This window comes from Motacilla alba, chromosome 1, assembly GCF_015832195.1.
Source record: "Motacilla alba alba isolate MOTALB_02 chromosome 1, Motacilla_alba_V1.0_pri, whole genome shotgun sequence".
Lineage (NCBI taxonomy): Eukaryota > Metazoa > Chordata > Aves > Passeriformes > Motacillidae > Motacilla > Motacilla alba.
This window is the reverse complement of record NC_052016.1, coordinates 4,740,141-4,765,754: the sequence shown is the minus strand read 5'-3', so window position 1 is coordinate 4,765,754 and position 25,614 is coordinate 4,740,141. Positions and strand designations below refer to the sequence as shown.

At 48.2% G+C, this 25,614-nt stretch overlaps 1 protein-coding gene across 2 annotated transcripts; it reads left to right on the top strand.

Moving 5' to 3' along the window:
- Positions 1-1,703: 1,703 nt before the first annotated feature.
- On the top strand, positions 1,704-25,338 carry LOC119706275 (cystathionine beta-synthase-like protein). Of its 2 annotated transcripts, XM_038149709.1 has the most exons (18): positions 1,711-1,862; positions 3,989-4,060; positions 7,419-7,549; positions 8,491-8,702; positions 9,525-9,631; positions 10,346-10,480; positions 13,187-13,266; positions 13,705-13,839; positions 14,358-14,427; positions 15,999-16,090; positions 16,930-17,055; positions 17,776-17,860; positions 18,046-18,151; positions 18,906-18,980; positions 19,701-19,835; positions 20,774-20,882; positions 23,758-23,842; positions 25,144-25,338. In XM_038149709.1, exons 3-18 carry the CDS (start codon positions 7,508-7,510, stop codon positions 25,251-25,253), a joined length of 1,704 nt encoding a protein of 567 aa, XP_038005637.1. In that variant the 5' UTR covers positions 1,711-1,862; positions 3,989-4,060; positions 7,419-7,507; the 3' UTR covers positions 25,254-25,338. The 2 variants fall into 2 exon arrangements, with proteins under 2 accessions (XP_038005629.1, XP_038005637.1); XM_038149701.1 differs by lacking the exon at positions 3,989-4,060 and having other exon boundaries at positions 1,704-1,862.
- Positions 25,339-25,614: the final 276 nt, after the last annotated feature.

Genomic DNA, 25,614 nt, shown 5'->3' with positions numbered 1-25,614 from the left:
CCTGGGCAATGCCTGCACAACCCCAAGGCCTTTTTGGGGGGAGCACCTGACTGCTGCGCCAGCACGAAGCCCCTCAGAGACCCCTCGGATGCAGTGGGAATTCCCCCCAAACCAGACAAGCAGCCGCTACCACAGGCGGTGCTCGGGAGCCACCGGCAGCCACATCTGTGTCCCCACTATGGCTACTGCCCTTGGGGACACGAGTAAAACATCTTCAAAGGTGCCCTGGCAGAGCCCTTCCTCCGGGATCACTGCATCAGTTAGGCTGGAAAACACCTCTGAGATCATCAAGTCCTCCATGATGATCTCCACTCATGGCTCTGAGTGACACATCCAGTCTCTTCAGGGACAGTGACTCCAGCACGCCCTCAGCAGCCCATTCCAATGTCTAATCCCGTGTTCTGTGAAGAACCTCTTCCTCATGTCCAACCTAAACCTCCCCAGGTGCAGCTCCAGGCCATTTTCTCTCGTCCTGTCCTGTTTGCCCGGGAAGAGGCTGACTCCCACCTGGCTACAACCTGTCGGGAAGCTGTAGAGAGTGACAAGATCATCCCTGAGCCTCCTTTTCCCCAGGCTAGACACCCCCAGCTCCCTCAGCCGCTCCTCACAGCACTCCTGCTCCAGACCCTTCACCACATCCCTTACCCTTCTCTGGACACGCTCTGTCACACGAATGTCCTCCCTGAACTGAGGCCACCAGAACTGGACACGCTCTCTGGAGGCCCTGTGGGTAAACCCTGGGTGTTCCCCCCGGGCTTCCCTCAGCGATCCGGCCGGGCATTGCCGGACATCGCCGGACATCGTCAGACTTTGCTGGACATCGCCGGACACTGTCAGATACTGGCGGACATTGACGGACATCTCCGGACATCGTCAGACATTGCCGGACATCGCTGGACACTGTCAGATACTGGCGGACATTGCCGGACATCTCCGGACATCACCGGACACTGTCAGATACTGGCGGACATCTCCAAACATCTCTGGACATCGCCAGACATTGTCAGATTTTAGCGGACATCTCCGGACATCGCCGGACACTGTCAGATACTGGCGGACATCGCCGGACATCGCCGGACATTGTCAGATACTGGCGGACATTGTTGGACATCTCTGGACATTGCCGGACACTGTCAGATACTGGCGGACATCTCCAAACATCTCCGGACATTGCTGGACACTGTCAGATACTGGCGGACATCTCCGGACATCGCCGGACACTGTCAGATACTGGCGGACATTGCCGGACATCTCCGGACATCGCCGGACATTGTCAGATACTGGTGGACATTGCCGGACATCTCCGGACATCTCCGGACATCGCCGGACATTGTCAGATACTGGTGGACATTGCCGGACATCTCCGGACATCTCCGGACATCGCCGGACATTGTCAGATACTGGTGGACATTGCCGGACATCTCCGGACATCTCCGGACATCGCCGGACATTGTCAGATACTGGCGGACATCTCCGGACATTGCTGGACATTGTCAGATACTGGCGGGCATCTCCGGACATTGCCGGACATCCTCGGACATCTCCGGACATCCTCGGACATTGCCGAACATCCCCGGGCGCTCCGGCGCTGTTCGGAGTCGCCAACGCCCCCGCGCTGACCAATCAGCGCTCGCCGCGCCGCTCCCGCCCCTCCGGGAGCGGCCGGGGCGGGGCCGGGGCGCGCGGGGGGCGGGGCCGCGGCTCGCGGGCTCCTCTTAAACCCCGCGCATCCTCCGCACCTTCATCTTCCTCCTCTTCGTCATCATCATCTTCACCCTCCTCCTCACCCTCATCCTCCTCACAGGCACCGTCCCCACCGTCCCCGCAGCGGCGGTGTCCTGGGCAGCGTCCGGATCGCGCGGGTGAGGTGGCGGCCGGAGCGGAGCGGAGGGCTGGGCGGGGGCCGCCGCATCCCGATGGCCGCAGGTTGCATCATCCGCGGCAGCGGGATGTGGGGGGTGAGAGCCGGGGGTGGCCGTGCCCCTCATCCCAGAGGGGATGGGGGATGGAGGGCTGTGGATTGCCCTCAGAGGCGTTGGAGTCTCCCCGGGTGAGGACATTCCAGAACCGTCTGGATGCGATCCCGTGCCATGTGCTCCGGGATGGCTCTGCTGGCGCAGGGAGTTCGGACCAGGTGCCGCTCTCCAGATGTGGTCCCTTCCAGCCTGAGCCGTTCTGTGGCTCTGTGCTGGGCTTCTCTTTCGGTTTTGCAATGAAGGAAGCGGCAGCTGCGGGCGAGGGGAGCCCCGGGGCCGCGCCGGGCGCCGCTGGCTCCGCTGCGGACGGGCCGGGGGGTGCCCGGAGCAGAGGTGGGCTCTCTGCTTTTCCTACAGGCTCACAGGATGAGTTTGTGCCGGTTGGGTCTCTCTCGGGGTTTGGCTCTCCAGCTGCTCTTGGCTCGCTGCCCATCGTTCTCGAGGGTGCCGTGAGGTTCTCCTGCAAGGTGTCTTTGGCGAGTCTGGCTGATGCGCTGGACCACGAGGCTTATTTTTTACGTTTGATTTCACGTATTACCCCCTCCCCAGTTGGGAGGGATCTGAACTTGAGTAGGACCCTGAGGGAGCTGTTCAGCAGCAGCGTTGATAATGCTCCCGCTCTCTTGGAGCAGCCGCAGCTTCAAAGACGAGCGATCCTTCTGCTCCCGGTTGAGAATCCGCTCTGCCGTGCATCTCTGTGCTCCCGGAGCTTTGGGAGCGCCGGGCCCCGTTCCAGCAGAGTCGCTCTCCCCTGCCAGCAGTGTGTTTGCTGATGTGAGGCGCTGAGCTCCGTGCTCCGCCACGCTTGCGCTCTGGAGAGGCGGAAAAACACCGAGCGTGGAGGCAGGGAACGTGGGGACCCTGTGTGCGAGGGGACAGCGATTCCCTGGGGAGCTGGGACCTGCTCGGAGCCTGCTGCTGCTCTTCTCTGCTCACATCAGCACTGATGAACTGGGGTCTGGGTGCCAGTGGGTTTTAGGTGCCAGTCCTGGGGTGTTAGCACTCAGCATCCTTCTCCAGAGCAGCTGGTGGCCCTTGGTGCCCTGCCATACCGTGTGTGTGAGCACCCAGCTTCCCTGACGCTGCTTCTAACGAGGTGGTGGCAGCCAGGGGCAGGAGTGACCCATGTCCTGGGGCGTGCAGGCTCAGGGACTCGCCGAGCTGGCGCTGGCAGCAGGGCAGCCTGCCAGGGTGGCTGCCATGGGCTGGCCCCTGGCCTGTGGCCTGCCTGTGAGCGCAGGAACCAGGCACGCTGCTCCTGGCTGCCCTGGGGGATCCTGCTAAAAGCTCCACAGGTGCAGCCAGAGCGATGGCAGCTGGTCTTTCCCACAAAATACACATCAGGGAAAAGCTGCCTTCCTGCCCAGCTCTCTGCCAGCCTTTATCAGAGATCCCAGGGCTAGCAAAACTTGCCAAGCCTTGCAGGAGGCAGCAAAATGCTGGGGAAGGGCTGCTGTTCTTCTGCCTGTCTTACGGAGCTGGTCAAAAACTGAGAGCAGCTCCCTCTTTTTGTCCTGCTGGGCAACTTGTTTAATCTCTGAGCATCTGTCACCCTACCTGGAGTCCTCCTCTCCCTGAGCTTGGTGGGCTGGGCAGATCAAGAGCGCTGCTGCAGCGTTGGTCCATCTCTGTGTGCTCAGGAGGGGGGAACTAGAAGCAGGGAAAGAAATACTGAAAGCTTCTGACTGCAGCAGGTAAAAATGCAGATAAAGCATTCTCCACTTTTTTCTCTAATGCTGCTGTGCTCCTGAAGACATCAGTCTTCACACTTACTACGTGAGCCCAAGCAGGGCTAGAATGAACGGGAAATGGAGCTGTCAGACACCTGTGTGAGGGCTGCAGGCACAGCTTCCCTTCTCTGGGGGCACAGCAAACTGAACACTCCCCCCGTCTCCCTGGCTGATTTCTAGAATAACTATTACCACAGCAGCAGAAGATGCTTTGCTGCCGCAGTTTAATCTTTGCAGTCTTACAGAGGTGAGGGCACTAAAGAACTGCCCCTTTCCTTCCAGAAAGTTCTGAGTGTGCCAGTCTGGCTTTTGGAGAGTTATCATCGAGAGGATGTGCACGTGATCACCTGCTCTGTAAGAGAAAATGGAAACAAGACTTTGGATTCTTGAAGGATCTCCTCCTAGAGCCAGATGTTAATTCATTCCCTGGTTACTTCAGATCACTTGATCTCTCCTGGCCCAGGAGGGATGGCTGCTCCTGAGGAGCACACACCCACCCTCGCAGAAAAACCACAGCAGCAAAACAACCCAAATGTTTGACTTTCTCCTTAATTTGTTCCATCTATGGTGTTTCCAAAGGCTGGATAGCTGCTCCTGAGGAAGTGGCAAGCACACACACACACTCACAGAAAAACCTCAGCAGCAAAACAACCCGAATGTTTGTCTTTCTCCTTAATCTGTTCCATCTGTGGTGTTTCCAAAGGCTGGATGGGTGCTGCTGCATCTGGTTACCTACAGAGATACCCCGTGGTGGTCAGGCTGAGCAGACAGCTGTTCTGCAGTGGTTTATTTGTACCTGCTTGACATCATCAACAACAACATCACTTCCCTTATTCCTGCAGCAGAGTGGAATTCTGTCTCTGGTCCCTGCCCGAGCAGTCCCCCCGGGGCCATCCCTGTGATTCAGCTCTTCCACACAGCTCCATCCGTGCTCCAGGCCAGGCTCAGCTCATCTGGCTGCTGCACAGGGGAGGTTTGAACGGTGCCGTGCGTTAGTGCTGATACCACACGCTGTGCACAGCCTGGAAACTGCAGCTCCTGACTCACCTGTGCACCGAGTTCAGCTCAGGCTGCTCAGGATTTCACTCACTGGCCCTCACTCCTGTTCTTGAGGAGCTCAGAAATGGTTTAAGTCTTGTGCTCCCTGTGGATTTGGACCCAGGGGTGTGAGCCTTGTCCATGAGACTTTCTGGATCTCATCCCTCTGTCCCACTCCCCTTTGTGACTTAGGTTTAAATGGCTTTGTAAATTATCTTTCTGATTATTTTTTTTTTTTTTTTGCCATGTGTGATCTGCAGATAGAATGGCAGGACCTAGTCAGGCTTTTCTAGTTAGACTCTACCCACACTCCCAACTGGTTATGGGAGTGTTCCCCTTTACAGGAAAAGTAAATTCAGGCTGACAGAATTTTTTTCCTAAAGATGGGCAGCTCTTCTTGTAGCTTATCTCCCTTGGCCTCTGCTGAGCAGTGGTCAGCTGCAGCTGCAGAGTTGCCATCCTCCTGTCCTGCTTCCCCAGAAAAAAAATGAGATTTTGGGCCTGTAGGGAGGATTAGGGTGGGGATTTGGATGTCCTAGACCACGTCTGACCCCATTTTGCTGAGGTTGTGTCACCTAGGGCTGTAAGAAATTAATTATGTTGCTTAAGGTTTGTATTTGGTGACAGGATTTTTAGCTTTTTGTCCCTCTCCTTATTTTTGTTCAGAGTTGAAGCCCCATTATTGAAGCTTTGATCAAACATCAAGTATTGCCATCGTGAAAAGATGAGAGAATCTCACAGCTTATTTCAGGGCAATAAATACAGCTTTTTCTCAGTTTCTGCTCTTCAAGAAGTAATGGGAATTGCTGTTAGTAAATTATTAATTTTTTTTGCCTTACAATAAAGGAAATGAGATGCTATTGCTTTGCCCAGGCTAGAAGGCAGCTTTTTGAGAGCCATCTTAATTTCTTTCCTGCCATCAATACAAAGAACAAATACTGTAAACCTCTTATTTTTTTTTTTCTGCAATGAATTTCTCCCTCTTTCATCTCAGTTTTTTGGACACTCTTGAAAAGACACCGAGAGTGTCTTAAAGCTTTCAAAGGTTTTGTGCTCCTATTTTATGATAACTTGGAAGCAGAAAAAAATTTTAACTTTTCCTGTTTCTAAACCCTTGCTGCTCTTCTCCTGTATTTTGAAATTATTTGACCCTTTGGCAGCAAGGTCCCTTTTTAGCTGGACTTTGTCAATATTGTGAGTGTTACCTGTGGCACAGGCAGTCACTGTCTGTGTCCAGTGTTTCGTGTCTGAGGGACCACGTGCCTCATAGGAAACCTTGAAACTCCTCCAGTATTTTTCCTTTCCAAAAAAAACCCCAAAAAACCCCACACTGGTACTCTGGACTGTGAACCAGAATATCCTAGAAAGAGAAATGAAGGCTGGGTTTCACTCTGGAACTGGGAGTAAGCTGATTTCTGGTAGCAAAGACAGGTTGGTGTTAGATTTTGTGTATTTATGGGATCTTTGCTTTTTTTAGGCTGGTGTCTCTCATTCTAACCCTGGTCAGTAGTCTGTGACGGGTTACAATCCATCTGTGACAGGTTACAATCCATCTTGGCTCTTGGGCATGTATTAGCTGATCAAATAGAATTGTATCTTTTTGGTGGCACGGAAATCTTTTTGTCTTGGAGGGAAATGATTTCAAGTCTTAGTCTGGAAAGTTGATCTTTTCAGAGGTTTGGGTTTTTTTTTTCCCTAGAGGAGAGCAGTTTGAATGCTTTAGGCTTTGGAGTGCCCAAGGCAGCAGTGGTTAGTGGCCTGTGTTAACTTGCAGGATCAAATACTAAAGGTCACTGGTGCTGTGATCCAGATTTTTTTTTCCAGTTTTCTCAACTCTGTGAGATCTTCAATATGTGTTTTGTGTGCATCTCCAGGAGGATGAGGCCAGGGACCTTTCCCAGCAAAATTCAGTAATGGAAAGAGCTGAACCTTGCTGCAAAACAGTGATGAGGAAAACAAATATTAGGGGAAAAAAACACCTCATGCTTTCCAAGATTTCAGCCAGATTTTCATCTTTAATTGATAGGAAGCAGCCAGGCTCTGTGAACAACTGGTAGGAGGAATGAACTTACTGTTTTGTGTTTACTAATTTCTGGAGCTAAAAGCTGCTAGAAGCACGAAGTGTTTGCCGTGTGTGTTTTATGCAGCACCACTGAAGCTGTGCATGAACACTAACTAATTTTGGGCAGGAACTTGTGAGATTTTGCTCTCCTTGAGGGTGGAGAGGCCTCTGTTCCTGGATAAAGTCTTCTCCAAAGTTGTGTACAGGGTCTTCCAGGGACAGCACTGTGAAGCCCTTTCACCCTTTGTGTCTCTAGGACAGTATTTCCTGTGAACTGAAGTATTTCCTATTACTTTTTGTGGTTTTCAAGCTCCTGGAGTTGCAGAAGGTCAGATAAAAGATGTTTTGTGCTTTCTGTGGAGGAAGGGGCAGAGGGAAGATAAAGTAATGCAGGAGGGACAGGGTCAGGGCACCCCCCATCAATCCTGCTCAATACCTCTGCTGCATGATTTATTTTTAATCCTCTTTATAGAAGTTATCTTCACTTTGTTTTGCAGCTTCTTTTTTTCCCCCTATGAAAAAGATGTGTGTGGTTTGCCCCTGTGAGAGAGTTTCCTGATAGTTTGGTCTTTTTTTTTTTTTTTTTTTTCTTCCAACTTTTATGATCTGCAGCTTTGAAGAGGATTCCAATCTTGTGACCCACAGCAGTTGTTCTCCTGAAGAAAATCCAGTTTTCTGTGCCACCACCCCTACCAAAAACCATGGAGAAGTTTGTACCAGAAAGGCCTGTTCCTGTCTCTAAGGTACTCCCAGGTCTTTGGGGAATACTTGTTTCTTAATCAGGTTAAGCAATATTTCTTATCAATTTATAAATTGTCTTATCAAAGACATTTATTTATTTACATATATATATATATATATATATATATATATATATATATATATATATATAAAATTATAAAATACTGCCTAAATTAACTGGTTTGTTCCTTACTTGTTATGTCTAAAGGCTGGCTTTCCAAAATGTTGTTTCAGAATGATAACATGTGTTGAAATAAAGAGTTACTGAAGCAGAGGCCCAAGAGAGCTCTGGAAAGTTCTGGATTCCCCCCCCCCCGACACACACACCCTATTCAAGGGATGAATAAATAAAAATAAATAAAATAAACTGAAGGGATACTGGAGTGAAAGTGCAGGCTGAACAAGGGGAGACGTTTCCATTTTTACCAGAAGCTCTGTGGCTGGAGAACTTTCCAGGGAAGGGCCAAGACAGAGAGGTTTCAAGGCCAGGTTGGACAGGGCTCTGAGCTGGAGGAAGGTGCTGCTGAAACCTTCCTGGAAGAGTTCTCTGTGACCACTCAGCCATGCAGAGTCTTCTGGCACAGTTTTCTAATAAGTCACCAAGCAGCCTCACTGTGTTCCAGTCTGCTTGGAGTGGGGAGGTTTTATTTCAGAGAGCTTTTGGTGTGGGAGGGGTGTCTCCCATGAGAATAGTCCTGGGTTTTTGGTTTTTTTTTGTGTCTGTGCAGGCTGGTTACAGTGAGCCAGGTGTGTTTAAATTATCTTTGTGTAGAGCACTGTGGTCAGCTTTTGCTCCCAAACTTGCAGTGCAGGTTCTCATGTTGGTGATAAGGATTTGTCAAATCAAGATGATGCTGAAACTCTTCCCCATCCTCACAGCACTATGGAAACATCAACTCCTTTTTTCTTTTCCCTCTTTTCTCTTCCTTCTCCCTCCCCCAAGAATGAAATCCCGACTCTTCCTTCCCAGAAGAAGCCAGATACCAACTCATGCCCTCATGCACCTGCCAAGTATTTTGTCTCTGGTGGGGTGGACGCTGAGAACTGCAAGGCAAATGAGAAGGAGAGGCAGTGGATCCGCCCTGATACACCCAGCAAATGCACCTGGAAGCTTGGGAAGCCCCTCTCTGCCTCCCCCCATCATCATGCCACCCTGTAAGTGTTACCTTATTTGCTGATTTTCAGCACAAATCCAGCTCTGATTAATCCGTGTTTTGGATCAAGGACTTGGTGTTGTGAGTTTGGATCCAGTGGATATTCCTCTGAGCTAAAATAGCTAAAACAACCAGCCTGATAAAGGATGTGGTGTTATCAGTTGTGGGTTTCTCTGGGTCTGGATTGAAGGCACTTGAGACAGTAATTCATGTTTGGACTCAGGTGTTTATTATTTCTTATCAGTAAAACAGTCTCACTGCTGTGAGTTGGGCAGCTTTTCATTAGAAGGAACAAAATGGCCAACAATCTCTTGTTACAAGGTCTTTTAAGACTAAATTGTCCAATTAAGAATTGACACCTGGATTATTTTCCCTTTTAACCCAATAACTGATCCCAAACAGCTTCAATGTGGACTTTTCTGCCCAATTACAAAATGCCACCCAAACTCATGAAGGAAAAAGAACGAAGAAGCATGAAGAAGAAGCCCAGGATGACACCCTGTGCCCTCCATCCTGCTGCCATCCACAACATACTAAAAATCCCAAAACCTAAATTCCTCGCCAAGTGATATACCTGCACTACCCTCTATAACCTATTTCACACTTCTGTGGATTCCAGTCTATCCTGAAGTTTAGGAAACTTTCTCCATGAATGAGGGTCAGAGTCAGTGCTCTCCTGGGTGTCAGGGCACCCCAGAGCAGACAGAGAAACATTCCCAATGCCCTGGGTTTCCACAAAAGGAGAAATAAAAAACAATAAATGCTGCGTGGTTGTTGTGTGACCCTTCTGTGAGTACACTGACTTCCTTTGTGTTTGTGCCAGGCCAGAGCCTCCGAAGATCCTGCCCAACATCCTGAATAAAGTTGGCAATACACCTTTGGTGCGGATCAACAAGATTGGGAAGCACTTTGGGCTCAAGTGTGAACTCTGTGAGTTGCTGCAGGCAGAGAGCAAACTGCAAACACTGTTTCAGAAACTTGGATGGTTTGGGTTAGTAGTGTCATATAACCTGGCCACGGGAGTGCAGGTGATTGGCAGGAAATGGTGAGGAAAAATTCCTGGTTTTCCCTAGCAAGCTTTCTGGTTTTTAAGATTTGGTCATCTAAAACATCTTTCAGTTTGTACCTCATGAGAACAATTCCTGCAGCTTTTCCAGTTCTGTAGACAACACCAAATGTTTCTAGCAGAAAACAATTTTTTAAATTTAAAGAAGTTGTGTGAAGTTTTTGACTGCTTCTCCTCTTCAGAGTATTCGCCAGTGTGTGCAAAATGCTGCTCTGCAGTTATCACTAAAGATCACTGAAAATGATTAAAGGGGTGAAACGGTCAGGGGATGGGTTTTTTTGTTTGGTTGGGTTTTTTAACCCAGCCGTACTGTAGATACTGACTCTGATCAGAGTGCTGAAAGGTGATGAAGGGATTAATGCTGGGAGTTCTGGAGTGAAAGTGCTGGCTGAGCAGGGGAGAAACTTCAGTTCCATCAGAACTTTTTTGGCTTCCCTTACCAGGGAAGGGGAAAGAGGCAAGACCAGGGTTTAAGGCCAGCTTGGAGCAACCTGTTCTGGTGGAAGGTGCCCAGGGCAGGGGGTGGAGCTGGATGGGCTCTGGTATCCCTTGCAGCCCTGCTGGTTGTGTGTTTGCAGTGGCCAAGTGTGAGTACTTCAACGCCGGGGGCAGCGTGAAGGACCGCATCAGCCTCAGGATGGTGGAGGATGCTGAGAAGGCTGGGATCCTGAAGCCTGGGGACACCATCATAGAGCCAACCTCTGGGAACACAGGTAGGACATGGAGAGACTGAGGAAAGTGTGGGGGAAAGGCTGTGGTGGTTTTCCTGGAAGAGGCAGGTTTGAGATTGCAGCCTGTGCAGGGAGGAGTGGGAGTCTCTTCCTGCCTGCCTGGTGCAGGGAGCAGTGCCTCTGTCACCTCACACAAGGAACAATTCTGAACTGTCCTCTGCTGACCAGAGCAGATGGGAAGGAGTTCTGCTAGAGCCTCTTTGATTTAGAGAAAGGAAGTGCTAGGCTGGACTCATAAGAGTCCTTAGGAATTCATTGGGACTGAAATTAGAGCACCCATAGGACTGGTGTTGATGCCTTGTGCAGGCTGACCTAGAGCAGAGGCTGCACAGAGCTAAAGAATAAAGCAGGGATTCATTCAAAGGCCTCCGTGGATTCACCTTGGGCAGCACAAGAGCCCAGCCAGGGCTGCACCCAAGATGAACCAAAATGGTCCCAAAATGCACCAGCGGGCACGGGGTCTCTCCCTTGGATCAGTTCTGCTCCATTTGCACCTTGCAGTTCATTGTCCAGTTCCAGCTTTAGCCCAGGCACTCCCATCCTGCTTGTTTTTCTCTCTCCAGCCCACGCTGTTTGTGCTCCTGGGCTGAGATTTGGATCATTTGTCCTTGGTGCCCAGCTGGAGCAGGAATTGTTTTGTCTCCCTGCTCTGTGCAGAGAGCTCACCATCCCATAATATAAAGCCCAGACCCACACACTAAAGCAGCACAGAATCTGAAAAATAGAAAAGCTCAAACCTGAGGCATCAGAGTGAATCTGGATCTTCCCCTTCTTTCAGCTGGGGAAGTCCCATGGTTCCTCTGTCAGGTTTGAGGAACAGCCCTTTCCATGCTGGTGCAGGTGAGATGGGAGATGAGCTGCATCCTTACAGCACTGTCTGACAGAGCCCCTGCATGCCTGGATTGTCAGCAGATTCCACCTGGATCCACATTTCCTCCTTGGAGGGCTGGAGGAAGGAACAGTCCCCTTGGGTCGGGGGTCGGGGCAGAGCGTTGATGATCTGAGCAGTCTGGAGTTAACTCCTGTGTCATTGTTGTTGTAATTGTGTTAAGATGCTCTACTCATGGGGAGTCAAACACACCTGGAATATTCCCCCTGGAGTCAAATATAAAATGCATAATACAGTTAAATAGAAATATTCAAGTATCTAATGCACTGCCTGCTCTGAGGAGTTCGTGGGGTGAGCTACAAGCTGCCCTCCTGCCTGATGTGCTCAGGAGAGGTGTCTGGTCCTGCTGCTAAACTCTTCTCTGGACTTCCACCCAGTGCTGCTTTCTGACAGCCACAGAGCAGGCAGATTTGGTTCTGATGTGACTGCAGGGGATGAGCTGATCTGTGAGCACCCCCCCAGCCTGCAGCAGAAATCTGGGAAGTCACATCTGTTGCTTTTGGCTGAGCAGCTGCTCTGGGGGGGAATCAGGGCATTCTGGGGGCATTCAGGGCAGCTGAAGCCTTTGTGAGTGTGGCTGTAGCTCCTGCCTGAACAATGGCCTGAAGTGGAAAATATCCTTGTGTGTTGCATTCCTCCAGTATCCAAGGTCTTACCATGACATCCCTCGCTCTGGGTCAGTACCTGATAAATGATTCTACTTGCCTCAGAATCCAAAAAGGCAGAACTGAAGGAAATACAGGGCAATCACTTCAGAAAGCTGATTTATTTTTTTTTGGTCACATAAGAGCAAAGACCAAGGCACACAGTAACCTGAGAGAATTGGTTTTTGCTCTCTGCTGCTCAGAGTTACTGGGTGTGATGGACGTGAGAGCTAATGTGTTATATTTTTATCTTCTCTGCATCCCAGTTCTCCCTCAGCCAAAGTCCTGTTTTGATGTTTGCTGCATTTCCAGGTCAGTAGCAGAAAGTACAAAGTATTAGAGTTCAGATCTCAAAATTCTTCATCACAGACCATAAGGAAGATCTGGATGACTTCTCTTCAGCCTTTGGCTTTAATGAAGCTGCTGCTGTCTTATTTACTTGTGTATTTGGACATCCATATTTATCTATAATATACTGAGAAAACTTTCCCTTCCCAGTATATTAAACACTACTTGAGTTGTTTGAGGTGTGAGTTATGCTTCTCTTACAGGAACAGCTAAAGATTATTAGGGTGGGGCTTTTTTTTCTCCCCTATGCAATCCACACAAAACCAGAGGCAGCTTTGAACAAGCAAGTCTCTGTGTGGTGCTTCACTGTGGTAGCAAACTGACACAGTGTATTAGAGCCTCAATCACCAGCAGCATCTAAATAATTTATTTTTAGACAGGGCTTAGTTTCAGCACATTGCAAATAGGGATTTATGCAGCAGCGAGTCAGTAGAGGCTCTGCAGACCTTTTGGCAGAATCATAGTGATTCCTCTTATCTCCTCCAGCTTAAAGCACATTCCTTTCCCAAATTACTTCTGGAAAAATGAAGTGGGTGAGACAGGAGGAAGGTGATGTGCATGTGGTAAAGCCAGCAGTTTGCACAAGCCAAGTTCCCCCACCCTTGGCTAAACTTTTCTCTGGGCTGTGAACCTCAAACAAGGATCGGCATCTGTACACCCGACAGGCAGAAACATTCCCTTTGCCACCCCTCTGCAGACACTCTGGTGGAGATGTGATGAAAGGCAGGGCATGCCAAAGCTGGCACTGTGGGTTCTGTGCTCTGCTGCTGCTCACTGAGTGCTCTGCTTGCCTCTGCTTGCTTGCAGGGATCGGGCTGGCCCTGGCGGCGGCGGTGAAGGGTTACCGCTGCATCATCGTCATGCCAGAGAAGATGAGCATGGAGAAGGTCAGAGCTGCCTCTGTTTGCAAGGATTCCAAGAGAAACATGTTTGCACTTGCAGATCTCCCGCTGCACATCAGTGCTGGGGCTGCAGCAACAAAAGTGCAGGCTCTTGGCCAGGGAAAACTCTGAGGTGCTGTTGCCAGTGCCCAGAGAAACTCAGGCTGGCTGGCCGTGGATAGAAAATGTCTTTATGTCCATCCCCACAGCACTGCCACTTGGAAAACTCCCATAATTGTTTTAAATACAGACAACCTGAGGTTTGCCTGGCGCATTGAAGTGGTTACCTGTGCCCCAGGTGAGCTGTCCCTCGCTGAGCAGAGGGTGAAGGAAGACAGTGCTGAAGCTTTGAATATCCTGCAAATGTTCTGGCCTTGGGGCTGAGTGTGAAGGGAGCCTGTTGAGGGTGTTTTGGGGTTTTGTGACCACCTTTATCTGCTGCAGGTGGATGTCCTGAGAGCTCTGGGTGCCGAGATTGTGAGGACCCCAACTACAGCCAGATTTGATTCTCCTGAATCTCACGTGGGAGTGGCCTGGAGGCTGAAGAATGAAATCCCCAATGCACACATCCTGGACCAGGTGAGAGCAAGATGTCAGAGGTGCAGGTATAGCATGGAGGAGGCTCTGTGGTGTTCTGGGTTGCCTGTTCAACACTCTCCATGTGTCTCTGGAAGAGAAGATGCCCCAAATCTGGAGCTGGGACTGAGCAGTCACCACGTTGTAGCAAAGGAAGTTTTTACAGTCACTAGAGAGCAGCAATGAGCTGGTGTTTGCCAGAACTACAACACTCAGGGTGTCTTGTTTCCACTGAGTTGGCAGTCCTGTGAGGAAGAATGGACCCAGGGGTCATGTAGCTGGGGGTGCTGTCTCACAGACAGGACTGATTTTGGCATGGGAGGGTGCTGGCACCTTAGGACTGCACTTAAATTAGGTCACTTAGGAGGCCTAGTTCCAGATAATACACAATAAAACATTCTGCAGAGAGTATGTTTAGGTGTTACGGGGTTTGGGGATTGTTTGAAATGTTTTTGAACTCGCTCAAAATGTGATTTTTGTACTTCTCATCTGTTTTATGGCTGGTCTGCCTTTCAATTTAGTACCGCAATGCCAGCAACCCCCTGACCCACTACGACACCACAGCTGAGGAGATCCTGCAGCAGTGTGATGGTAGGTCTGCCCTACTGCTAAACCCCTTCCAAGAGCCCTGGCAGTGCCCTGCTCTTATCTGCTTGGAGAATGAGCCCTCAGATGAGATTATGATAAAGCAAACCCCATACACATGCTGTGTGCTGTTAGAGAGTTGCCCTATTTCAGTGGTCATAGTAATGATTTTTTTTTTTCCAATAAAGAAGAATTCTTTGTTTTTTAGACTTCTCTGTGGGCAGGTGGAGAAAGCAGTGGTGTTTAGGTTACCTTAAAAAAAAAACCCTATAGGTAGTCTGAAATGGAATAGGGTCAGTCTTTGATCACAAATAAAGAAATAGGTTTTTACACTCCCAGAGCGAATACTCCAATACACTGGAAGCATCTTAGGAGTGAAGATGTGTGCTCCTTAGTGTGCTCCTCAGGAGCACAAGCTGTTTTGTGTCACCACTGTCACCAGCAGGACCCTGTGGCTCTGCAGGGCTCTCTCCAGTGCTGGCTCTGGGCAGCTGAGCCCCAGAAGGGGCTGAGCTGAGGCAGCAGAGCTTCTGCTGGGCTCGTTCCTCAGCTCAGGAGCTGCTTTGGGAGCTGGTTTGAGAGCACAGGGAGACATTCCCTGGGATGCTGCAGCCACGGGGGCATTTCCATAGGGCACAGAAGGGAGTCCTAGGGAGGCTCCAGACCTGCCTTATTAAACAGTGCAGTTTCTGCTTTGACCTTCTGATAAGAAAATCAGCAATTAAATTCATTCACAGAAAGATGAAGACCACGTGGAAGGTTCTCCTCCTTCCTAAAACTCTGGCTCTTCAGAGGATTTGCCTTGTCTTTCTGTGACAAAGTTGGAGTTAAACTGAGTACACTTTTACAAGCTGCCATCCCACAAACTGAGAGTCCAGACGAGTTCCAGATTTAGGCTTCTTGTTTTTATTCACTTCCCCTTACAGCCCAGGCACTGTTCAGTTATCCCTGCTTGGTGGGGTGTTATTCTTGTGGCTGGTAAGCAATTGATTTTGTGTGTCAATTGGTGACCTTCTAAAAATCTTTTTTTTTCTTTTTAAATTAACAAAGCTGTCATGTGGATGCACCAGAGCAGCTGTAGGTGGTGACACAGGGATGAGCTATCACATCCACACTCACTCTGAGTGCTAGTGACCAAAACACCCTTTTTTACATGAAAATGAGGGAGTAGTTGAGTTAACATTTCTCTCCAGGGATGCCTATCCCATGCTCTTGGAGTTAATTAACAAACATAATGGGCTGCTCAGTTTAACTCAGAGAATGAGTTATCTGTATCAGCAGATACAGGAACAGGAAAACTGCAGCTGTCAGCTCTGTGGGCCACATCCAGCTGTGTCCAAAGTGCCACAGGCTGGTGCCTTGTCAGGCCTCTGGGTGGACATTTCAAAACCCTTGTTGGGGAAAATGATGGTTGAGCAAGGCAGGTCTCACCACAGATCCTGGGAAGCAGAGAGTCCTACCCTGCCCTTTTCAGCCACTTCGTGTATTTTTGTTGAGGAAAGTCCATCCTTAGGAGTGAGCTTTCAATCCATCCTTCTCCTGGAGATTTCACACTTCTCTCCCACACCCTTAAACAGGAAAGGTGGACATGGTGGTGGCCACAGCTGGCACAGGAGGGACCATCACTGGCATCTCCAGGAAGCTGAAGGAGAAGTGTCCAGGGTGCAAAGTAAGTGAGAACCTCACTGCTTTTACCTTTAGTGTCTCCTCAAACTGCTCCCCTTGGCACTTCCCACTCCTTGTAAGCTGCCCTGGCTCTCCGTGGGAAGCTCTTGGGTGTTCTCAGTTCAAAGGTGGCTCTGGCTGCAGAGAGGGTTTCAGAGTGTCTGAAATCATCATGCTCTGGTCCCACTGGTGACCAGAGTTCAGGTTTGGCTCAGCAGATGAACACTCACCCTCAGATCCCTCCATGGAGTGCTTGGGAAATTTCCTTCTCTGGAAGTTTCTTCTTCTGCTATTCTCTATAACTTTGGGTTTCCTCCCTGGCTGTGCCCTCCCCAGCTGCTCTGGAGCTGCTGAGGTTCTGCCCAGTGGAATTGTCTCTGCACACACCAGCCTGTGTGTTTTCCTGTGTGATGGGTGAGATTTCCTCACAGAACTCGGGATCCTGCTTCAATCTTGAGAATTCTCCTACACAGGCAGGGAGTGGCAAAGAAAATAAAACTGATCTGCTTGCACTTGGCACGAAGTGAGCTGTCTGTAACCATGCCTGGCATGGGAATGAGGACAGCCTTGTCTCAGGGAAGCCCTGTTTTCTGTTTAAACCAAGCAAAACCCACGTGTAGAACAAGTGGTGCCATCAGCCTGACGAGGTGGGATGGCTTTCCAAGGGGGCCAGAAGCAGCAAAGCCTTTTGCTCCCAGGGGAGGTGAATGTGCCAGGAGGAAATGAACAGGGAGAGCAGGTTGGCTGTGTGCCACCAGCAGCTGTGACAAGGCCGGCGCTCACAGGGGCTGTGCTCTCCAAAGCTGTGTGTCTCGGTGGCCTGAGTGGAAACTGCTTCTCCAGATTATAGGTGTGGATCCTGAAGGCTCCATCCTTGCTGAACCAGAAGAACTGAACAAGACTGACAAGACAATGTATGAAGTGGAAGGAATTGGATATGATTTTGTCCCCACGGTGTTGGATAGATCTGTAAGTCACATTGCTGGGTTTACTGCCCTTTGCCCTCTGCTGGGATGCAGGACTGAGGTTAAAGGCAGAGGAAAACTTGGGGAAGGATTTCTTTAAGCTGAAATGGAAGGGCTAGCAGACAGAACTATTCCTGTTCTTTCCATCGGCATAAACAGCCCTTGAAAGGCTTCTGGCCACATTAGTTTTACAATTCCAGGTCAAAATGCTGTGAGTAGATAACGTTTTCCTACAACACACACTTATTTTTGTGCTTAAAAAACCCCAAACACACCCAAAAAACCACTCATGAAACACACACAATAAAAATAAAACAGACACACGGCAAAGAACACCAACTTACCAATCACAAAAAACCCACAAAACAAAACCAAACCTTCCAGCAGAGCATCCCAGCCCCTCCTGGACAAAGGGGTTAAGGGTCCTGAGCAGAGCCTGTGTTCCTGGGATGCCTTCCAAGAGGGGAGGAAGCTGATGCTGTCTGAGGCTGACTCACAGCAGCCTGCTCTCACAGAAGGGTTCCAGTAAGGAGCCTTTTGTGCTGATGTGATCATCTTACCTTGGCAAAACCCCCCCCTTGGCATTTGGAGGAGGATGGAAACCCTGGGCTCAGTAGGGCAGCTGTTCCCTCAAAGAGCCAGGCTGAATTCACACTGGTTGGGTAGTTCCCCTGCCCCTCCTCAGCTAAACAGAGCCCTGTTTCTGTCTCCTGCCCCTCCCCAGACAGTGGACAAGTGGTACAAGAGCAATGATGAGGAGTCCTTTGCCTTGGCACGGATGATGATCCGCGAGGAGGGGCTGCTGTGTGGTAAGAGCAGGCAGGAGCCCTCTGCCTTTCTCTGAGGCTGTGGGAGGCTGATGCAGATCAGAGACCTCCTGCCACTTCAGATCTTGTCCTCCTCGCTCTGGGCTCCTCTGTTCTGTCTGCTGCTCCCTTCTGATGGCTTTCATGAGGTGGTTTGATGGTTTTGCCCCTGCTGTGTGTTCTGGCAGGGGGCAGCTCGGGCAGTGCCATGTCTGTGGCTGTGAAGGCAGCCAAGGAGCTGAAGGAGGGTCAGCGCTGTGTTGTCATCTGCCCTGACTCCATCAGGAACTACATGTAAGGACCTGCTGCTTTTCTTCTCTGGGAGAGGGGTGAGGGAGTCCCTCAGACCTTGGAACACCCAGTTATCCCAGCAAGGAATGTCTTTGGGGCACAAGTTCTGGGCTGTCTGAAAGGGGTCTGGCATATGGAGCAGGGAGGGTCTTTTCCCCTTTAAATCTGAGCTCTGATTCCAGTAGATAATCATCACTGTTAGCATTTCTCACAGCAAAGGCCTTGCTTTCACTGTGTTATTTGTGGGGATCCCCACAAATGGGTTATCCCATTCCTGGAAGGGTTCCTGTGCCCACAGCAGGATCCAGCAGTCCTGCAGCAGCATTAGCCACACTCAGGGTGAGTTTGCAGGTGGAAATGTCAGGATTTTGAGCTGTGCTGACAAGTTTTTCTCCAATCACATTGAAACATACCCAAACCATGGTATTTTTAGCTGACTTTCCTCACCCATGTTACATCCAGCTCAATAGTAGACCAACAGAAGCTGCAGACAAGACACATCTCCATTCCAGGCTGTGTCTCTGTGATATTGCAAGGGGCTGATGCAGTTGGAGCTTTGTTTCCTGTGGGATTCCTTTTTGTCCCCATGAGCATTTCTTCTCCATGTCCCTGGCTGCTAAGCTCTGATGGTCAATGGTGTCCTATTTCCAGTTACACTTTATCTCTTGGTGGCACTGAGCTGTGAACAGTTGTCTCTTGTTTGCTGTCAGATGTTCAAGCCCTGCTAATGAGATTTTCACTTCCTGGTGCTCTGCAGGTCCAAGTTCTTGAGTGACAAATGGATGATTCAGAAAGGGTTCATGAAAGAGGAAGACCTTGGCAACAAACCCTGGTGAGCCAGTCAGATCCATCTGGATTTCCATCAGTCTACTCAATCGAGTTCATGGCAGCTGTTAATTTAAAGCTCGTTTCAATTTACACTTCTCCTTTGATTTAGCTGATCTTCCATGCTATTGTCTTGATGTATAATTGCAGCTATTAATCAAATCTGCTTTAATTAGTTGACATCCTTCCTTGAGTTGTATGGCAGCAGCAGAAAATTTGGTACGTAATGGTTGTTGTTTTTAACGAAAAGTGTTCTATCTGGAAATATAAAAAAAAAAAGGAAATATGCAAAGAATCCTTCCAAAATCAGAGTTCTTGAGTGCAAAGCACTGCAGGTCTACATAGCTAGAAGGGAATCTTCCCTAAATTGTTGCCTATAATGACTGTAAATACAGATAAGCCTTTGAGCAGGAGTGCAAAATTTTCCGTGTGAGAGATAAAGAATGAAATTGGCAAGATCAGCGCTCTCCACTGACTATCTGTAATTGTAGAAAGCAGATGAAATGAGGAAAAGGGTTTTGATTTCCAAGCCATCTCACCCTTCAGAGACTTTCTGATGTTGGGAATCACACCTGAGAGCCCTGAAGCTTTACTGACTCTGGCTGAATCCTGACTCTCCCTTGCAGCCTTCTGTCTTTCCTGTGCTGCTGGAGGCCACTGTGCATGAAGGGCTGGTTCTGTGTTCTCCATAAAACTTGCATGGGATTGTTTTTCACTCCATCCCCAGGTGGTGGAACATCAGTATTCAGGAACTGAGCCTGTCTGCCCCGCTGACTGTGCTTCCAACTGTTACCTGTGCAAAGACTGTGGAAATTCTCCGGGAGAAGGGATTCGACCAGGTACCAGTTGTTGATGAATCTGGGTATGTCCACATATATCACTCTTCATCCATTTGTATCACTCCCCTCACCAGATCCTCAGGGATGTCTTTTAAATGCTTGCTGGAAGTGCAATGTCTTCTCACCCATCCTTTTTCATTTATTAACACAGTTCAGAAATGTTGCCTTGAACATGCCAACGCTGGGCTTTGTGTTTTCATGCCAGGATTGTCCTGCCCTTCACATGATTCTAATGATTATTATATGATATGATATGCTTACTCATTGTGTCTCTGCAGGATAATTTAATTTCTTTTAATAATACCAGTTTAACTTCAAAAAAAAGCAAAAATTTCTGCTTGAAACAACCAACCCCAAACGTGCCCATGTCTGTCAGGGCTTTGTTCAGCACACTGTGTTACAGTGCAGTGCTGCAGTGACCCCCATAAACCAGGCTGGCCCCAGCAAGCTGGAATGTGCCTTATCACCCTTCAGCCCTCCTGCAGACAGGCTGAGTATTGAGGAGTTGCTCAATTGTGCTGACCTGAAGGATGAATTCTTGTAGATCCTCACAGGGAGAAGAGAAATGACCCCAGCTGGGGTGAGCTTGTCTCTGGCTGTCACACCTTTCAAAAGGACAGGGGAGAGTGTGAACAAATGAAGCAGTTTGTGCTTTCCAAAAGCTCTCGGAGATTGCAGGCGGCTCTCTCAGCTGCAAGGAGCAGAGATGAAAAGGTCCTGGTGCTCAGAAGGACCCGCAGCACCTGCTGCCTTGTGTGTGAGTCTCCAGCACCTCTGAGAGCTGCACTCTGTCTCCTGCAGACACACAGAATCCAAGTGTACCATCAATAATGCTGCATTATTTCCATGAAGTAGCTGAACTGACTCCTCCAGGCTGGCTGAGAGTGGATGCTTTTTTTTTTCTACAGGAACACCTGAGGCTTTTGTGTTGTTTATCCCTATTTTGTCTCTCCCTCCCCAGGGTGATCCTGGGCATGGTTACCCTGGGTAACATGCTTTCCTCACTGCTTGTTGGAAAAGTTAAGCCTTCTGATGAAGTCAGAAAAGTAATCTACAAGCAATTTCAACAGGTAGGCGGGTGTATTCTGCAGCTCCTGGTTCTCTAGTTGCAAGTACTAGAGTAGGTGTGCTAACACTGCACAGGCTGGGTGAGGTTCACCTGGGGCCAAGCCAGCAGCTGTTACTGAGCACAGAATTTCCTTTTAAAACCATGGAATGCTTGACTTAGTTTCCACCAGCATTTAAGTTCCAACACTGTCCCAAAGTGGATTGAGGGCAGTGTTCTGGGAGTGTGTTTAATGCTTCTTTTCAACCTGTGAGCCACCCAAGGGTGCTGGTTCTTTACGGACAAATGTAAATTTGTCACTGTCACATTTTCTGAAAATTTTCTTTGCCCAGGATTTTCTCCTGGGAAGCTGAGAAGCCTCAGAGAAAAAGGAAAACAGTATTATCTCATTTGCTTCTCCTGTGTTTTGCTGCTCTGGAATGTGGCTGGACATTGTTTATCCAACATGTGAATTGTTTTTGACTTAATGACCAATCACGGTCAGGCTGTGTTGGGACTCTGAAGAGAGAGTCACGAGTTTTCATTATTATCTTTTAGCCTTCTATCTGGATCCTTTCTGTATTCTTTAGTACAGTTTAGTATAGCATTCTTTAATATAATATAGATCATAAAATAATAAATTAGCCTTCTAAGAACATGGAGTCAGATTCATCATTTCCTCCCTTCGACGGAGGTCTCAGAAAATACCACATGAGTTTATTTTTCCCTCCCCAGACAGACAATCCAGCATCATGGGGAAATGTGGTGCGTAACACAACTGCTGAGTTCATGTTCTCCCTCCCTTGGACACCTCAAGAGTTTCTGGGGCTGGTGGTGTGGGATGGTTTCTGGGGCTGCTCTGGTGTTGGCTGCATCAGCCAATTCTCTGCACTTCTGAGGTTGTGGCTCTCGCCATGGGCAGCTTGAAGGCTTCTTTAGTAAAGAACAGCTTAACCATTTCTTTTCCCTTTATTTCTGGTATTTTCTTGGTGGAGGCTGGAAGGGGAGCGACACAAGCTGTGGTACTGCTGACATGTTAACTAAAAATATTTATTTTCCATTTGAAAAGAAGGGGTAATGGAGAAACGTGATGGAATGCACATCACCTCTGAAGTATTGTGGATTTTGCTTTTCTTGCCTCTTTAGTCGAGCTGATTTGGGTTGTTTATGAGTGAAACTGGGAAAATGAATCATCTGTGTCACCAAAATCGCTTCTGATACCCTACATGGCTGCATCAAATAAGAGGCTTAGCCTGTAAACCAGGGTAAAGGTACATTTTAGAAAGATGGGTGTTTTGGCTTTTTTAGATTGCTCAGAGAGGTTGTGGATTTCCCATCCCTGGAAGTGTTCCAGGCCAGGCTGGATGGGGCTCTGAGCAACCTGAGATAGTGGGAGGTGTCCCTGTCCATGGCAGAGGAGCTGGATGATCCTGAAGGTCCCTTCCACCCCAAACCATTCTGTGATTTTATAACATGGGCAGCCTGCTTTGGTAGGACCTCAGTTGATTTATGGTAATTCTTAGAATAGAAGCAGAATGGTTAGACCTTTTTTGAAAGTCCCTGGTACAATTGTGCTCTGGGCATTTGAAACACCAGTCACTGGATAATTTGCTAACCCAAACAAGTGCTAGTGGAGGGAAGAGCCATCCTTGTGGAGTCAGGTGTTAGTTCCAGTGGTTTGGCTTCCCAGTCATGTGTAGTGTAGAACTCACTGCCTAGAGACCTAGTAAGCCTAAAAACAAAGCCTAAATGTGGGAAAACCCATGGGCAAAATGTTTTAAGAACCTTGAATGAACAGGTGAAAACTCTGTGGGGGTTCTGTTAAATTTCCACTGAGCATCTCCAGGCATGTTTATGCCTTCATAGTTGTCCCAGTGCTGCCAAGGGGCTGCTTGTCCTGGTTTTCTGTAGCCTGCCCAGTCCCTTAAGACAGATTTGGGACTGATGGGTGACTCCATGTGGCAGATTTCCCACCTCCTTCCTTTCCTGCCCCCAAGTTTAAGGATTGGTTCCTGTAGCAGGTCTCTTAAACGCAGGCTGCTGGGAATCCTCTGACTCCCAGCATGGAGACAGAGCAGTGTGTTCCAGTGCAGCCCAACTGTTCATGCTGTGGCATTTATTCCTCACAGAGAGGCTTTTTGAATCTGCAGTGCAAGACTCTAATTTGCTGTGAATTCCTTTTATGACAGGATGTCAGATGCTGGGGAGAGGCACCTGATTAATGGAGCTGCTGCTTCATCCCTTAACTCATGTTTGAACAGTTTCAGGCATTTTTAAAATGCTTGCAGCAGGTGATTGCTGAAGTGTTTTGGAAATACCTGTGTTTTTTTAGAGTTGACACAGGGTGGTTTCTTGTTCAGTCTTAGCAAAGTTGAGCTTCACAAAGAAAATGAATTATTAAATCTCAGTTCCTTGATTTGCTCCCAAATCCTGTGTTAGCTGAGCATCCTTTCACCCTTGGGTTTTGGCTTGTTTGGGCTTTTCTGCCTTTGCAGATCATATTCACTTCCACAATGATTTGCAGCCTGATTAATTCACTTTTTCAGTCTTTTTAGAATAAAATCACCAAATATAAAGACTTATGGTCACTTCTTTTGTTGAGATGCATGGAATACTCGACCTCCTTTGATTATTAGCACTTTTCAGATCTTTATTCTATTCCTTATGTTTACAGAACCAGAAGGAATAACTTCATGTAGTGCTTAGGGGGTTTTTTTTGAAAATTAGAAACAAAGAAAACTGATCTTTTAAGTTGGCCTTTATTTGTTGATGTTTTCTAGTGCTTCAGGTGGGAGCAGAACACAAATGCTGATTTTAGTTCTGTACGAAATGTGTGGGGATTACTGACTGCTAAACATAGAAAGGACTGTTTTATTCAAGTTCTGTAACTCTCTCCTCAGATTAACCTGAAAGACAACTTGGGGAAACTCTCCCACATCCTGGAAATAGATCACTTTGCTCTGGTGGTTCATGAACAAATTCAATGTGAGTACAAAGTGCTGCACCTTGCGAGAGCAAATCTTTGAGTGGCAGCAAGAAGCAAGTGAGAGTGTGAATGTATAAAGTGAGCTCTGAGGAAGAAAAATCCTCATTCTGTGTCTTAACTTTGTGCTACTAAGCCTAATTTCCATCCCTGGAGGTGTTCAAGGCCAGGCTGGATGGGGCTTGGAGCAACTTGGCCTAGTGGAAGGTGTCCCTGCCTGTGGCGGGGGTGGAACAAGATGATTTTAAGGTCCCTTCCAACCCAAACCATCCTAGCATTAGTAAGACAAAATAAATCTTCAAATCTCAGGTATATCACTCTTATATGTGAATAATATTTTGTCCTGTTCAATCTTCCTAATAGCAGACAACTTTGCAAAGTTACAAACACTGAGAAATGAGACTGAAAACAATATTAAGTCGTGCCAGATAAATCTATCTTTAGCTTCTCAATTATAACTGGAACAAGAAAAGCCATCAAATTTGGGAGCATCTCCATAAGGATGTGCTCTTGGCTCTGAGCTGACTATTGATAAAGCTGGAATCTCACTGGAAGCTTGCAGTGAAACAGAGATTGAGTAAAACAAAAGCCCAGGACAGTCCAGCTGCCTGAAAAAACTGCCAATAGAAGTAGATTAAACATCTCAGTACAGGCAGACTTTAGGAACTGGAATTTCAACAATTGATAAAGGGCCAGAGGTCACATGGCCACTTGGTTCCCAAGTCAAGTCCCAAGACAATGAGAAGATCACTTGAACTTGTGCTGTCAATGCAGCAAAGATCAAATGGTTAGTACAGGTTTTGGCTATAAATGGGGTATGGTGGTTTTTATACTGATTCTGTGGTTGACAGGGATGCAGGAGGATGGTTGTGTCACATTTCCTCCTCAAAATGGGGTTCCATTGGTTCCAGGTTCCAATGGGGTAATGCCACTTGCGGCTGTTTCAAGTAATTAATAGTTGAGGAAAATTCACTTTAGAACAAGAGGGCCTGGTTGGAATTTTTGTGTCCAGAAAAATAAGTCCACTGGATCCTTATCCTTCCTTCCATAAAGTTTCAGTGTCCCTTCTGATGAGGAGCCTTTCTGAGCTGAAAATCCTTGTCACTGCTCTGTGACTCTTGGCCAAAGGTGCCTTTTGTGTTCCCCCTCTGTGTGCCAGGATCCCCCAACAGCTCCAGGCTGGTGGAGCTGGGATGGCTCGGCCCCGGTTTTACAAACACTGGCACCAAAACCGAGCAGGTTTAGTGGGAGGGGGATGTGTTTGTGCCTCCTGGAGCCAGAATTCCCCTTTTTTTCCCTGCAGATCACACGGATGGCTCCTCCAGCAAGAGGCAGATGGTGTTTGGCATCGTGACAGCCATCGACCTCCTGAACTTCGTGACCGCGCGCGAGCGGGAGAGGAAATCCAACTAAAGCCAGGCAGCAGCCTGGAGCCTCCTCAGCATTCTGCAAACAGAGAATCAGGTTCATGTCTTAAGCAGAATAGTTTATTATAGTTTATTTTCTCTTTTTTTCGGTGTTTTTTCTTTCTTTTTTTTTAATTCTGCAAATAAGCAGTTAGCCATCCTGGTGTCAGCTGTCCCGCCAATGTGTCTTGCCCAGCTTCTGGGACCTTGTTTCTTAATCAGGCTAAGCAATATTTCTTATCAAGACAATTTATTTTTTTACCTATATATATATATATATATGTATGTGTAAAAAATGCTGCCTAAATTAACTGGTTTTGTTCCTTGCTCGTTATGTCTTAAAGGCTGGCTTTCCAAAATGTTGTTCC

Bases quoted from the DNA above. Each gene is read 5' to 3' on its own strand.
- LOC119706275 (XM_038149701.1), top strand. From the start codon at position 7,508: ATGGAGAAGTTTGTACCAGAAAGGCCTGTTCCTGTCTCTAAG. The intron at 7,550-8,490 runs GTACTCCCAGGT...CCCTCCCCCAAG, and splicing joins GGCCTGTTCCTGTCTCTAAG to AATGAAATCCCGACTCTTCC. The intron at 9,632-10,345 runs GTGAGTTGCTGC...GTGTGTTTGCAG, and splicing joins TGGGCTCAAGTGTGAACTCT to TGGCCAAGTGTGAGTACTTC.